The 14332-nt window shown below is 45.0% G+C and overlaps 2 protein-coding genes across 2 annotated transcripts in view; both read right to left on the bottom strand.

Moving 5' to 3' along the window:
• Nucleotides 1-145, bottom strand: part of LOC311232606 (keratin, type I cytoskeletal 10) — a gene marked incomplete at both ends in the record, with an annotated part of 14872 nt that extends 14727 nt beyond the window's left edge. Inside the window, one exon of the mRNA XM_084319466.1 lies at nt 46-145. Coding sequence (XP_084175592.1) covers nt 46-145 — 100 coding nt within the window. The remainder of the gene's footprint in view (nt 1-45) is intronic.
• Nucleotides 146-10195: 10050 nt separating this feature from the next.
• LOC311232605 (calmodulin-regulated spectrin-associated protein 3-like) overlaps nt 10196-14332 on the bottom strand; it is a gene marked incomplete at both ends in the record, with an annotated part of 58552 nt that continues 54415 nt past the window's right edge. Inside the window, one exon of the mRNA XM_084319465.1 lies at nt 10196-10537. Coding sequence (XP_084175591.1) covers nt 10196-10537 — 342 coding nt within the window. The remainder of the gene's footprint in view (nt 10538-14332) is intronic.

The following is a 14332-nucleotide window of genomic DNA, read 5'->3' as shown; positions in this document are numbered from 1 at the left end:
CGAAGGAGCCCCCCCTCCCGCCGTACCCGGACCCGGCGGACGCACCGAAGCTCATCATGGATGCCCCAGAGGAGGAAGCCACTCTGTTGCTCCTGAACCCGGCGAAGGACTGCGCCGAGTATCGTGGTTTACCGACCAGACTCATGACTACGGAGGACACTGTCTGTGACACAACAACTGCCTAGCTGCAGATAGAGAGAAGAACTACTTTCTGACTGACTGCCGCTACTGCTGCTGTTGTGCTGAGGGGCCGTTGGAACGGTGGACTGTCTGTGGCGCGTCAAGGACTGCACATTATATAGTGGAATTCATCCGCTTTCCACGCCTATCATGTCAAGATTATAACACCTCTCTCTCTCTCTCTCTCTCTCTCTCTCTCTCTCTCTCTCTCTCTCTCTCTCTCTCTCTCTCTCTCTCTCTCTCCCCCACCCCTCTCTCTCTCTTTCTCTATCTCCCCCACCCTCTCTCTCTCTCTCTCCCCCACTCTCTCTCTCCTCTCTCTCTATCTCCCCCACCCACCCTCTCTCTCTCTCTCCCCCACTCTCTATCTCCCCCACCCTCTCTCTCTCCCCCTCTCCCTATCCCCCTCCCTCTCCCTCCCCCTTCTCGCTCTCTCTCTCCCCCACCCTCTCTCCCTCTCCCTCCCCTCTCTCTCTCTCTCTCTCTCCCTCCCCCTTCTCGCTCTCTCTCCCCCACCCTCTCTCTCTCCCTCTCCCCCACCCTCTCCCTCTCTCCCTCCCTCCCCTCTCTCTCTCTCTCTCTCTCTCTCTCTCTCTCTCTCTCTCACACTGTACACACACACACACAACACACTTGTTTATCTATATTTGTGAGGAACATCCATCGTCGCATGTATTCAATGGAATGTCACGTATGGTCTTCTTTCCCTGGATGGATGTTGGCAGGAAGATATATATGTCTGTGTTTTCAAACAGGGAAACAGCCTATATAGGTAACCTTTGACAGTGGACACGGTGGTCGTGTCTGTTTGCCCTCTCCGACACAGGGAACCCGTCCCTAAGTGGGCGAACCGGGCGGTATACCCCGCCTGAAATTTGACATTAACCCTTTCACTGCCACACGACAAAAGGTTAACCCTTTACTATCACACAACCGACGGTCGGTTAACCATGATCTGTCGTGTGGCAGTGAAAGGGTTAACCTTCTGTGTATTGTCGCAGTGAAAGGGTTAACCGTTTTGGTAGTGCGGCAGTGAAAGGGTTAAACTATTATACTTCTGAGGACCCTTATTGCTGAAACTTGCACAGCTCACACACACACACACACACGCACACGCACACACACACACACACACACAAATATTCCCACAGGCGTTTGTTCCATGACTTTTGGAGAGAGAAAGTAAAATAAAAAAATACCCATGCATGGGGGTTCACACTAATCCATTTGAGATAACGTGACAGATTATAATATAGGAGATTTAATTAGGTTGGCACAATAAATGCATATATAGCTGAAACTCTGCCTGTAAGGTAAAACTAAACGACGAACATGAATTGGAGCAAGACAGGTTTCCCACAGAGCCTCATTATTGTGCTCTATGATTGCTGTATACAGGCCTACTTTTTTTTTTTTTTTTTTTTTTTACTTCATGGAAACGAGAGAGAGAGGCGTGTGTTGGGGGATAGGTTGGTCATGACAGAGCCTATATCGATGTCAAACATGTTCAGATATTCTGCTCTCAGTCGTTGCTCTATATAGGAGACAGGGAGTCCTGCATGGATTTGTATCATACAGTGTGTGGTACCTTGTCATTCTTATACAGGGGGCTGGATTGCATGGGAAAACATGACATGTTAGTGATGATAGTGTCATAGAATCAAGAGTGTACATGAGACGCATACAGTGTCAAACATACAGACCCACATATGAGAGAGAGAGAGAGAGTACCTGTGTGTACATAACTCTGTCTCTGCTGACTCCTGGAGATATATATCTTTGAGAAAGGCTGTCTGCTGGGTTCTATAGATCTGTATCTTTGCGAAAGGCTGCCTCAGTTGGGTTCTATAGATATTAGGGATGTCCGATATTATCCATTAAAATGTAATATCGGAAAATATCGGTATCGGTTAAAAAAAAATATATATATATATATATATATATATATTTTTTTTTTTACATTTATCCTTTATTTACCCAGGCAAGCATGTAAGAACTAATTCTTATTTTATTTATTGTCAAAAGTATGCATAATGTTGTGTTAATTCCACGACAAGAGATATGTAATGTTAATTACCTGAAATTATTCCGTTTTGGGTATCGGTTGATATCGGTATCGGAAATTAAGAGTTGGACAATATCGGTATATCGAATATCGGTAAAAAAAAAAAAAGCCAATATCGAACATCCCTAATAGATATATATATATTTAAGAGAAAGGCTGTCTCAGCTGGGTTCTGTCTCAGCTGGGTTCTGTGTCACTGGGTTCTGTCTCAGCTGGGTTCTGTCTCAGCTGGGTTCTGTCTCAGCTGGGTTCTGTGTCACTGGGTTCTGTCTCAGCTGGGTTCTGTCTCAGCTGGGTTCTGTCTCAGCTGGGTTCTGTCTCAGCTGGTTTCTGTCTCAGCTGGGTTCTGTCTCAGCTGGGTTCTGTCTCAGCTGGGTTCTGTCTCAGCTGGGTTCTGTGTCACTGGGTTCCTCTGGGTTCATCACCATGTTCTTATTTGCTGTGTTGTTAACGTTTCCCCCCAGGGAGCATAACACTTTATTTTCCTTTTTTCTTTAGTTACTCTGTGTGTATGTGTGTGTGTGCGTGTGCGTGTGCGTGTGCGTGTGCGTGTGCGTGTGTGTGTGTGAGAGGGAGACAGCGAGATAATTAGTGATGCTTCTAATGCCAAGTCTTTTGATAAATGCCAAGTCTTTCATCCATTCTTGACTTCAGGGTGTCATTAAGTGCCTCTCTCTGCAATAGAAGCAGCAGGTCCTATAGAGATAATAGACCCAGCAGTATTTGGCAGCAGTATAATGGCATGTGTGTAAATGTAAAGCATAACTTGGCATATAATCTACCCCCGGCCCTATGATTCTATCTTCTCCATGTCTGGAATATCCAGAATATCCTCTCCGTGAGCAGAGTCCCTTAATGGGAGTAGTGTGATAAAAACACCACGATGACACCCATGACGGATGTGTGATTGTGTGTGTGTGTCAGTGGTGGAAGAAGTACACAATTAATTTACTTAAAAGGTTGGTATTTTTTTTTTTAAATAATAGCTCTACATTCCGACAGTCATCACTGATATAGAGTGTCTGGTCAGCAACATGGGTCTCTCAGTCCCTCCACTCTGCAGTAAACAGTCATCACTGATACAGAGTGTCTGGTCAGTAACATGGGTCTCCCAGTCCCTCCGCTCTGCAGTAAACAGTCATCACTGATACAGAGTGTCTGGTCAGTAACATGGGTCTCCAAGTCCCTCCGCTCTGCAGTAAACAGACATCACTGATATAGAGTGTCTGGTCAGTAACATCGGTCTCCCAGTCCCTCCGCTCTGCAGTAAACAGACATCACTGATATAGAGTGTCTGGTCAGCAACATGGGTCTCCCAGTCCCTCCGCTCTGCAGTAAACAGTCATCACTGATATAGAGTGTCTGGACAGTAACATGGGTCTCCCAGTCCCTCAGCTCTGCAGTAAACAGTCATCACTGATATAGAGTGTCTGGTCAGTAACATGGGTCTCCCAGTCCCTCCACTCTGCAGTAAACGGTCATCACTGATATAGAGTGTCTGGTCAGTAACATGGGTCTCCCAGTCCCTCCACTCTGCAGTAAACAGACATCACTGATATAGAGTGTCTGGACAGTAACATGGGTCTCCCAGTCCCTCCACTCTGCAGTAAAGAGTCATCACTGATACAGAGTGTCTGGTCAGTAACATGGGTCTACCAGTCCCTCCGCTCTGCAGTAAACAGCCATCACTGATATAGAGTGTCTGGTCAGTAACATGGGTCTCTGCAGTCCCTCCGCTCTGCAGTAAACAGTCATCACTGATACAGAGTGTCTGGACAGTAACATGGGTCTCCCAGTCCCTCCACTCTGCAGTAAAGAGTCATCACTGATATAGAGTGTCTGGTCAGCAACATGGGTCTCCCAGTCCCTCCGCTCTGCAGTAAACAGTCATCACTGATACAGAGTGTCTGGACAGTAACATGGGTCTCCCAGTCCCTCAGCTCTGCAGTAAACAGTCATCACTGATATAGAGTGTCTGGTCAGTAACATGGGTCTCCCAGTCCCTCCACTCTGCAGTAAACAGTCATCACTGATACAGAGTGTCTGGACAGTAACATGGGTCTCCCAGTCCCTCAGCTCTGCAGTAAACAGTCATCACTGATACAGAGTGTCTGGTCAGTAACATGGGTCTCCCAGTCCCTCCACTCTGCAGTAAACGGTCATCACTGATATAGAGTGTCTGGTCAGTAACATGGGTCTCCCAGTCCCTCCGCTCTGCAGTAAACAGTCATCACTGATACAGAGTGTCTGGACAGTAACATGGGTCTCCCAGTCCCTCCACTCTGCAGTAAACAGTCATCACTGATACAGAGTGTCTGGACAGTAACATGGGTCTCCCAGTCCCTCCGCTCTGCAGTAAACGGTCATCACTGATATGGAGTGTCTGGTCAGCAACATGGGTCTCCCAGTCCCTCCACTCTGCAGTAAACAGTCATCACTGATACAGAGTGTCTGGTCAGTAACATGGGTCTCCCAGTCCCTCCACTCTGCAGTAAACAGTCATCACTGATACAGAGTGTCTGGACAGTAACATGGGTCTCCCAGTCCCTCCACTCTGCAGTAAACAGTCATCACTGATACAGAGTGTCTGGACAGTAACATGGGTCTCCCAGTCCCTCCGCTCTGCAGTAAACGGTCATCACTGATATGGAGTGTCTGGTCAGCAACATGGGTCTCCCAGTCCCTCCACTCTGCAGTAAACAGTCATCACTGATACAGAGTGTCTGGTCAGTAACATGGGTCTCCCAGTCCCTCCGCTCTGCAGTAAACATAAAATACATGTATCCTGTTCCCACCTTATCCAATCAGGAGAGAACTCTACACTGCAAACATTTTAAATAAAAACTAGTTTTAAGCAAATATGTGCTTCAAACAAGTATAATAACAATACATTTATTTTGTGTTTATTGCAAAGCAGAGGGACTGGGAGACCCATGTCACTGCCCAAACACTCAGTATATCAGTGATGGCTGTTGGAATGTAGAGCTACAGAAATACCACTTTAAGCATCTTTAAGTTAAAGTAGAAATACCAAGATAAAATAATACAAAGGCAGCACTCTACAACTTATGCCTCACATTCACCCATTCACTCACACATTCACTCACCGACAGCGGAGACAACCATGAGAGGTGCCAACCTGCTCATCGGGAGCAGTTTGGGGTTACGTATCTTGCTCAAGGACACTTCGACACGCTGCCAGGAGGAGCCGGAATCTAACCAGGAACCTTCCGATTACCAGACGACCGTTCTACCTCCTGAGCCACTGTTGCCCTACTTTTAAGTAAAAGTATTCGATAGTGAATGTACTTAGGTATAAAAAATAAAAGGTTCACATTCCATATGATGTATTTCAGTGCTTGGGGGCATTCAATTATTGATCCATTGACCTCTACAGGTTATGTTAAACCCCAAGATTGATCATTATATTAGCAATAGCATTACTGCCACCAAACCACATTATGTGCAGCGCTGCTACCTCGTCGTTAATCTAGACCAACTGGTGTTACTTGAAACAGCCTCACGCTCAGTCATTATTCAACCTACTGTCACTTTCCCTTCAACTATTTTTAATAATACTGACCTGGAATTTGCCCCGGGCACATAACCATACCTTACAAAACAGAAAAGCCCTTATATCAGTCAGTCATTAGATTTATCACCGGTTGTGGTTATGGCACATTGTGTTCTATTGTATATATAGGGCTGTCCCCGACTAAGGATTTGGATAGTCGACTTTGATTGGCCGAAATTAGCCGATAGTCGACTAGCAGTCGAATATGAAAAAAATATATATATTGAAAAAAAAAAAGTATATATAGCCTATATATCTTTTTATCATTCCATTTGGGCTGTGGGGGTGCTTAATGTCTGAAGGAGTTGACTGAAGGCTTCTTGTCCTCTACAAAAGCATGCAATTGGTCCACTGATGGATACATCTTGATATTTGTCTAGTCTAGTGTGTTCATTAGATGGGTGAAATCCTCTTTCAGTGCCTCTGTGCCTGTTTTCATAGGCAGTTAGCCTCTGGTATGCGTGCCATTAGCGTTAGCATTGCTTCTAGGCCTCTTTTCTTTTGGAAAGAATGATTACAAAAAAAAATATATATAATATTTTTTCTTATTTTTTTTGTATTCGACTAAGAGGTTGGCAGTCGACTACGGCTCCTTTCGATCGATTAGTCGACTATTTGACTAATAGGGGTCAGCCCTACTGTATACAGTATAATAGGGTTGAATGGTCTTCCCTATAGCAGAGAGGCGAGAACTGCATTGGCAATTTGGCATTGGTTTCTATAAAGCCATAATTGGCGTTTGCCCAAATCATCTGGGGGTGACAGTGGCTCAGTGGGTATAGAGCAGTCGTCTGGTTATCCGGAGGTTCCCGGTTCGATTCCCGCTCCTCCCGGGCAGCGTGTCGTCGAAACGTCCTTGAGCAAGACACTTAACCCCTAATTGCTCCCGATGAGCAAGTTGGCACCTTGCATGGTCGCCTCCGCCGTGAATGTGTGAGTGGATGGGTCAAATGTGAGGAAAAAAATTGTAAAGCGCTTTGGATAAAAGCGGTTATATAAATGCAGCCATTTACCATTGATCTCGCTTCACTTTTGAAGTGGACATATTGGCTCTTACACTTAACCCTTTCACTGCCGCACTACCAAAACGGTTAACCCTTTCACTGCGACAATACACAGAAGGTTAACCCTTTCACTGCCACACAACAGCTGGTTAACCCTTGCACTGCCACACGACAGCTGGTTAACCCTTGCACTGCCACACGACAGAAGGTTAACCCTTTACTATCGCCGTCGGTTGTGTGATAGTAAAGGGGTCACCTTCTGTCGTGTGGCAGTGAAAGGGTTAAAGCACCTAGCGTTTCTACTGAACTTGGGAAATCTGCTTTTAGCTTCTGTGCTCCTGACACATGGAACATCATACAACAAACTCTAAAAAACAAAAAATCAACCATTACACCATAACCTTCAGTTGTTTTAATTGATTGTACAATCTCTATTATGTTTGCATTTACATTGTTTGTAGTTATTACGTATGTATTGTATATGTATGCTCCACATCATTGAAAATGAGGGCTTGCCCTCAAATTAATCTTCGAGTCTTCCAGCCAACATGATGGGAAACACGCTCCAGAGCCGGACAAGAAGACTGACTGACTGTAAGAAGAAGGTAAGAAGATTTCCCATAATGTTGGCGTGTTCCTTTAAGTTACTTTCACCACTGGTGTGTGTGTGTGTGTGTGTATATGTGTGTGTGTTTTTAACAAATGTTCACATGGCAGAGTTGGTCGGTATGTCATTAGCTCAATTACATAATGTTGTTGACACACCTACAGGTGTCAGTGGAGAAAAGAATGATGGTTGTGAGAGTGATGGAGGGGGGAAGGAGAGAGGGATAGGTAGAGAGAGAGAAAGAGAAATATGGAGGGGAGAGGGGGGGGTGGGGAGAGAGAGAGAAAGAGAGAAAGAGATGGAGGGAGAGAGAGACAGGGAGAGGGGGATGAAAAAGGGGTAGTGAGGGGGTGGGGTATAGAGCGGAGAGAGAAAGAGATGGGGGGAGAGAGCGCGAGCGAGTATCAGGTTTAATACATTCCGTCAGTTCACACAAGGAGGCTGGTTCTTGAGACACACCTGTTTTTATTGAGTGTACTGTAACTTCTTCCCACAGTCATACCTCGCTTACAGTACGCCGACTCCATCCGCCCTAGTTCACCATCACCTCACAGTGTGCAAATTGCTGCGCTCGCCTTAAAAACCTTGTCATTTCAAGGGCACTCACTGAGTTCCATCACTGTGTGTATTCGCTATACAGTAGTGACATTTTCTCAGATATCCCCCACTGTCTTTGCACAAATACCTCTAATACTTTTCATACTTTTTAAACATATCTTTAACATAATTCTGTGTTGTTTTGGTCTATAGTCTTCTATCACGGGAGCAACCCACCAAGCGCCGTGTGTACGGAAACACAAGACGTATAAACGTGATTGTGATTAAAAGCTTTTACAAAACACACAAACAACACACTGCCGGCAACTAGACGATAGGGATTCCTGATTACGTTACTTTTTGGATACAGGTTTTTTGTTTTTTTTTAGAACTCGGACAGCATTAAAAAAAAAAAAAACTGCTTTGTTAAAACGTGAGGCTGACATACGCCGCTTACTCCCGTCACTGAGCGACAATCCTTTCACTGTGACATTAAAGTGAAATAAGCTTTTAAAATAACCATTCATGCTGTAATGTTTCATCTCTTACCAATCACATGTATATTTACACCGTGTGTCTTACTTAATTCTAATCACACAAAGTCCGTTTTCACACTGCTCTCTCCGCCCGCGCGGGGGGGGGGGGGGGGGGGGGGGGGAGGGGCGCGTGCGGCTGTCCGTCGTGTCCTGGAGGAAATATCTCCACGTGTGCTTTTGCTTCATCCGATGACAAACTGTACAAAAAAAAAAAACTAAAACTAAAGTCCTGCCAGTAACTCTCTGACACGGGAAGGCATTTGAAGGCTTGTTTTCTCTGGCGTTTTGGCTAAAAAGTATAAAATGGATACCCTGGGAATCAACAGAGGGACCTCAGTCTCCCCCCCTGTCAGGTGAAGAACCAATGGCTGCTGGAACATAGAACATTACATACAGTATTATTTCCCCCCTTTTAATTTTTTTTTTATCAAAGTCAATGTTTCTCAATAAAACACAACTTAAGGCGGAAGGTTTCTCATTCTCTTACCTACACTGGGGACAGTCCACTTCTATAGTCACATTTCAAATAGTGAAACTATAGATAAAGAGGAGACACGTTATTATTACAGTAATGCGTTTGATGCTTATGGCAACTGGTCGGCGCTCAATTGACCTGTCTCAAACCCTGCCCCTTTTCTTGATCCTCCAATCACAACTGTCGCGTCCGAGGTAAGCGACAGTTGTGATTGGAGGATCAAGAAAAGGGGCAGGGTTTGAGACAGGTCTATTAGATTAGACTTTCTTTTTTTTTTTTTTTTTTTACAGAAATCTTCCACAATGTCGTTACGCGGATGTGAGTGAGTCTCAGGGTCTCTCTCTCCCTCTCTTTCTCTCTCTCTCTCCCTTTCTTTCTCTCTCCCTCTCTTTCTCTCTCTCAGGGAGTTAGGTCGTTTCCCATTTCCATGCACAGGCCGTGTAGAGGAGTACAAATAACTCCAGTATTGAGTACTTACAATAAAGTCCAAGGGCAAGAGAGATGAGGCGTGTGTGTGTGTGTGTGTGTGTGTGTGTGTGTGTGTGTGTGTGTGTGTGTGTGTGTGTGTGTGTGTGTGTGTGTGTGTGTGTGTGTGTGTGTGTGTGTGTGTGTGTGTGTGTGCGTTAGGGTTGGGCACCGAACTCTGTACTTTTTAAGGGTACTGACCGAATTACATCGGTACTACAGCGTACCGATTCACGCTATAGATCATTTCGGTACCTTTACATGTTTTAGTATAAGAGTGTAATATACTAGACAAAAGGGAGCCTTTTCCACAAATATATATATATATATATATTACTGTCCCGTCTCTTGGGTCTTTGGAAAGACCAGACGAGGTCACAGGAGGAGTTTGACGATATTTACTGAGGACGGCCAGATAATGTTGATATATAAACATTTTAAAACATAATACGTGATCATGCGATTTATTTTGTGTGGTGGTTGGTTACAGCAATTAATAACAACATGTTCTAAATAAAAAACATTTTTTTTTTTTTTTTTTTTTTTTTTTACAATCGAAATCGAAAAATTTAGTACGGTGCAAATGTGTGAACGGTACCCAACCCGGTGTGTCCAGGAGAGTGAGACGCTCAGTGCCAAAGCATAATGGCATTTTAACTCACTTTTACTCGCAACCGCCATTGGTAATGCAGTAAAGGTTTCACTCTCTCTGTGTGTATATGAATTTTGCGTATGTTTTCTTCATACGGTCTTCATTTAGTGATGACGGCCTTCTTCGTAATGCTCGCTCTCCTGCCTCCTCCTCCTCCTCCTCCTCCTCCTCCACCCACGCCCCCGTGCCACAGGTGTCCGGGGATGGTGAAGGCGTCCACGCTCATGCCCATGGTCTTGGAGGGAATGGTGCTGAACTGCTTCCTGTCCGAGCTGTACTTGTAGATGGACTCCACCTGGGCGGAGCCTATCGTCCGCGGGCCCACGCCGGCCAATCGGACGAGCTCCTGGGTGTCGGGGTTCATGGTGTACACGCCCCGGAACTGGCAGCTGGAGTCACGGAACAGGATGAGGAAGTGATTGGCGGGACTCTTCTCTATCTCCTGCAGGGGGGGAGGGGAGGGGAGGGAGGGAGGGAGGGAGGGAGGGAGGGAGGGAGGGAGGGAGGGAGGGAGGGAGGAGGAGAGGGAGGGAGGGAGGGAGGGAGGGAGGGAGGGAGGGATGAGAGAGATTCATGTTTACTCAAAGGACAATACTGGTGTCTGTGCCAATCGTCTGTTAACCCTCTCCTCTCCTTCACATTATTCATGGTGTCTGTAGTTAACCCTCTCCTCTCCTTCACATTATTCATGGTGTCTGTAGTTAACCCTCTCCTCTCCTTCACATTATTCATGGTGTCTGTAGTTAACCCTCTCCTCTCCTTCACATTATTCACGGTGTCTGTAGTTAACCCTCTCCTCTCCTTCACATTATTCATGGTGGTGTCTGTAGTTAACCCTCTCCTCTCCTTCACATTATTCATGGTGTCTGTAGTTAACCCTCTCCTCTCCTTCACATTATTCACGGTGTCTGTAGTTAACCCTCTCCTCTCCTCCACATTATTCATGATGGTGTCTGTAGTTAACCCTCTCCTCTCCTCCACATTATTCATGGTGTCTGTAGTTAACCCTCTCCTCTCCTTCACATTATTCATGGTGGTGTCTGTAGTTAACCCTCTCCTCTCCTTCACATTATTCATGATGGTGTCTGTAGTTAACCCTCTCCTCTCCTTCACATTATTCATGGTGTCTGTAGTTAACCCTCTCCTCTCCTTCACATTATTCACTGTGTCTGTAGTTAACCCTCTCCTCTCCTTCACATTATTCACTGTGTCTGTAGTTAACCCTCTCCTCTCCTTCACATTATTCATGATGGTGTCTGTAGTTAACCCTCTCCTCTCCTTCACATTATTCACTGTGTCTGTAGTTAACCCTCTCCTCTCCTTCACATTATTCATGGTGGTGTCTGTAGTTAACCCTCTCCTCTCCTTCACATTATTCATGGTGGTGTCTGTAGTTAACCCTCTCCTCTCCTTCACATTATTCATGGTGTCTGTAGTTAACCCTCTCCTCTCCTCCACATTATTCATGATGGTGTCTGTAGTTAACCCTCTCCTCTCCTCCACATTATTCATGGTGTCTGTAGTTAACCCTCTCCTCTCCTTCACATTATTCATGGTGTCTGTAGTTAACCCTCTCCTCTCCTTCACATTATTCATGGTGTCTGTAGTTAACCCTCTCCTCTCCTTCACATTATTCATGGTGGTGTCTGTAGTTAACCCTCTCCTCTCCTTCACATTATTCATGGTGGTGTCTGTAGTTAACCCTCTCCTCTCCTTCACATTATTCATGGTGGTGTCTGTAGTTAACCCTCTCCTCTCCTTCACATTATTCATGATGGTGTCTGTAGTTAACCCTCTCCTCTCCTTCACATTATTCATGATGGTGTCTGTAGTTAACCCTCTCCTCTCCTTCACATTATTCATGGTGTCTGTAGTTAACCCTCTCCTCTCCTTCACATTATTCATGATGGTGTCTGTAGTTAACCCTCTCCTCTCCTTCACATTATTCATGGTGTCTGTAGTTAACCCTCTCCTCTCCTTCACATTATTCATGATGGTGTCTGTAGTTAACCCTCTCCTCTCCTTCACATTATTCATGATGGTGTCTGTAGTTAACCCTCTCCTCTCCTTCACATTATTCATGGTGGTGTCTGTAGTTAACCCTCTCCTCTCCTCCACATTATTCATGATGGTGTCTGTAGTTAACCCTCTCCTCTCCTTCACATTATTCATGGTGTCTGTAGTTAACCCTCTCCTCTCCTTCACATTATTCATGGTGGTGTCTATAGTTAACCCTCTCCTCTCCTTCACATTATTCATGATGGTGTCTGTAGTTAACCCTCTCCTCTCCTTCACATTATTCATGGTGTCTGTAGTTAACCCTCTCCTCTCCTTCACATTATTCATGATGGTGTCTGTAGTTAACCCTCTCCTCTCCTTCACATTATTCATGGTGTCTGTAGTTAACCCTCTCCTCTCCTTCACATTATTCATGATGGTGTCTGTAGTTAACCCTCTCCTCTCCTTCACATTATTCATGGTGTCTGTAGTTAACCCTCTCCTCTCCTTCACATTATTCATGATGGTGTCTGTAGTTAACCCTCTCCTCTCCTTCACATTATTCATGGTGTCTGTAGTTAACCCTCTCCTCTCCTTCACATTATTCATGGTGTCTGTAGTTAACCCTCTCCTCTCCTTCACATTATTCATGGTGTCTGTAGTTAACCCTCTCCTCTCCTTCACATTATTCACGTGGTGTCTGTAGTTAACCCTCTCCTCTCCTCCACATTATTCATGGTGTCTGTAGTTAACCCTCTCCTCTCCTTCACATTATTCATGATGGTGTCTGTAGTTAACCCTCTCCTCTCCTTCACATTATTCATGGTGGTGTCTGTAGTTAACCCTCTCCTCTCCTCCACATTATTCATGGTGGTGTCTGTAGTTAACCCTCTCCTCTCCTTCACATTATTCATGGTGGTGTCTGTAGTTAACCCTCTCCTCTCCTTCACATTATTCATGATGTCTGTAGTTAACCCTCTCCTCTCCTTCACATTATTCATGGTGTCTGTAGTTAACCCTCTCCTCTCCTTCACATTATTCATGATGGTGTCTGTAGTTAACCCTCTCCTCTCCTTCACATTATTCATCATGGTGTCTGTAGTTAACCCTCTCCTCTCCTTCACATTATTCATGATGTCTGTAGTTAACCCTCTCCTCTCCTTCACATTATTCATGATGGTGTCTGTAGTTAACCCTCTCCTCTCCTTCACATTATTCATGATGGTGTCTGTAGTTAACCCTCTCCTCTCCTTCACATTATTCATGATGGTGTCTGTAGTTAACCCTCTCCTCTCCTTCACATTATTCATGGTGTCTGTAGTTAACCCTCTCCTCTCCTCCACATTATTCATGGTGTCTGTAGTTAACCCTCTCCTCTCCTTCACATTATTCATGATGGTGTCTGTAGTTAACCCTCTCCTCTCCTTCACATTATTCATGGTGTCTGTAGTTAACCCTCTCCTCTCCTCCACATTATTCATGATGGTGTCTGTAGTTAACCCTCTCCTCTCCTTCACATTATTCATGGTGTCTGTAGTTAACCCTCTCCTCTCCTTCACATTATTCATGGTGTCTGTAGTTAACCCTCTCCTCTCCTTCACATTATTCATGGTGTCTGTAGTTAACCCTCTCCTCTCCTTCACATTATTCATGGTGTCTGTAGTTAACCCTCTCCTCTCCTTCACATTATTCACGGTGTCTGTAGTTAACCCTCTCCTCTCCTTCACATTATTCATGGTGGTGTCTGTAGTTAACCCTCTCCTCTCCTTCACATTATTCATGATGGTGTCTGTAGTTAACCCTCTCCTCTCCTTCACATTATTCATGGTGGTGTCTGTAGTTAACCCTCTCCTCTCCTTCACATTATTCATGGTGTCTGTAGTTAACCCTCTCCTCTCCTTCACATTATTCATGATGGTGTCTGTAGTTAACCCTCTCCTCTCCTTCACATTATTCATGATGGTGTCTGTAGTTAACCCTCTCCTCTCCTTCACATTATTCATGGTGTCTGTAGTTAACCCTCTCCTCTCCTTCACATTATTCATGGTGTCTGTAGTTAACCCTCTCCTCTCCTTCACATTATTCATGATGGTGTCTGTAGTTAACCCTCTCCTCTCCTTCACATTATTCATGATGGTGTCTGTAGTTAACCCTCTCCTCTCCTTCACATTATTCATGGTGTCTGTAGTTAACCCTCTCCTCTCCTTCACATTATTCATGATGGTGTCTGTAGTTAACC

This window comes from Notolepis coatsorum (genome assembly GCF_963971535.1).
Source record: "Notolepis coatsorum genome assembly, chromosome: 7".
In the NCBI taxonomy this organism is placed as follows: domain Eukaryota; kingdom Metazoa; phylum Chordata; class Actinopteri; order Aulopiformes; family Paralepididae; genus Notolepis; species Notolepis coatsorum.
This window is presented reverse-complemented; position numbering and strand designations above follow the sequence as displayed.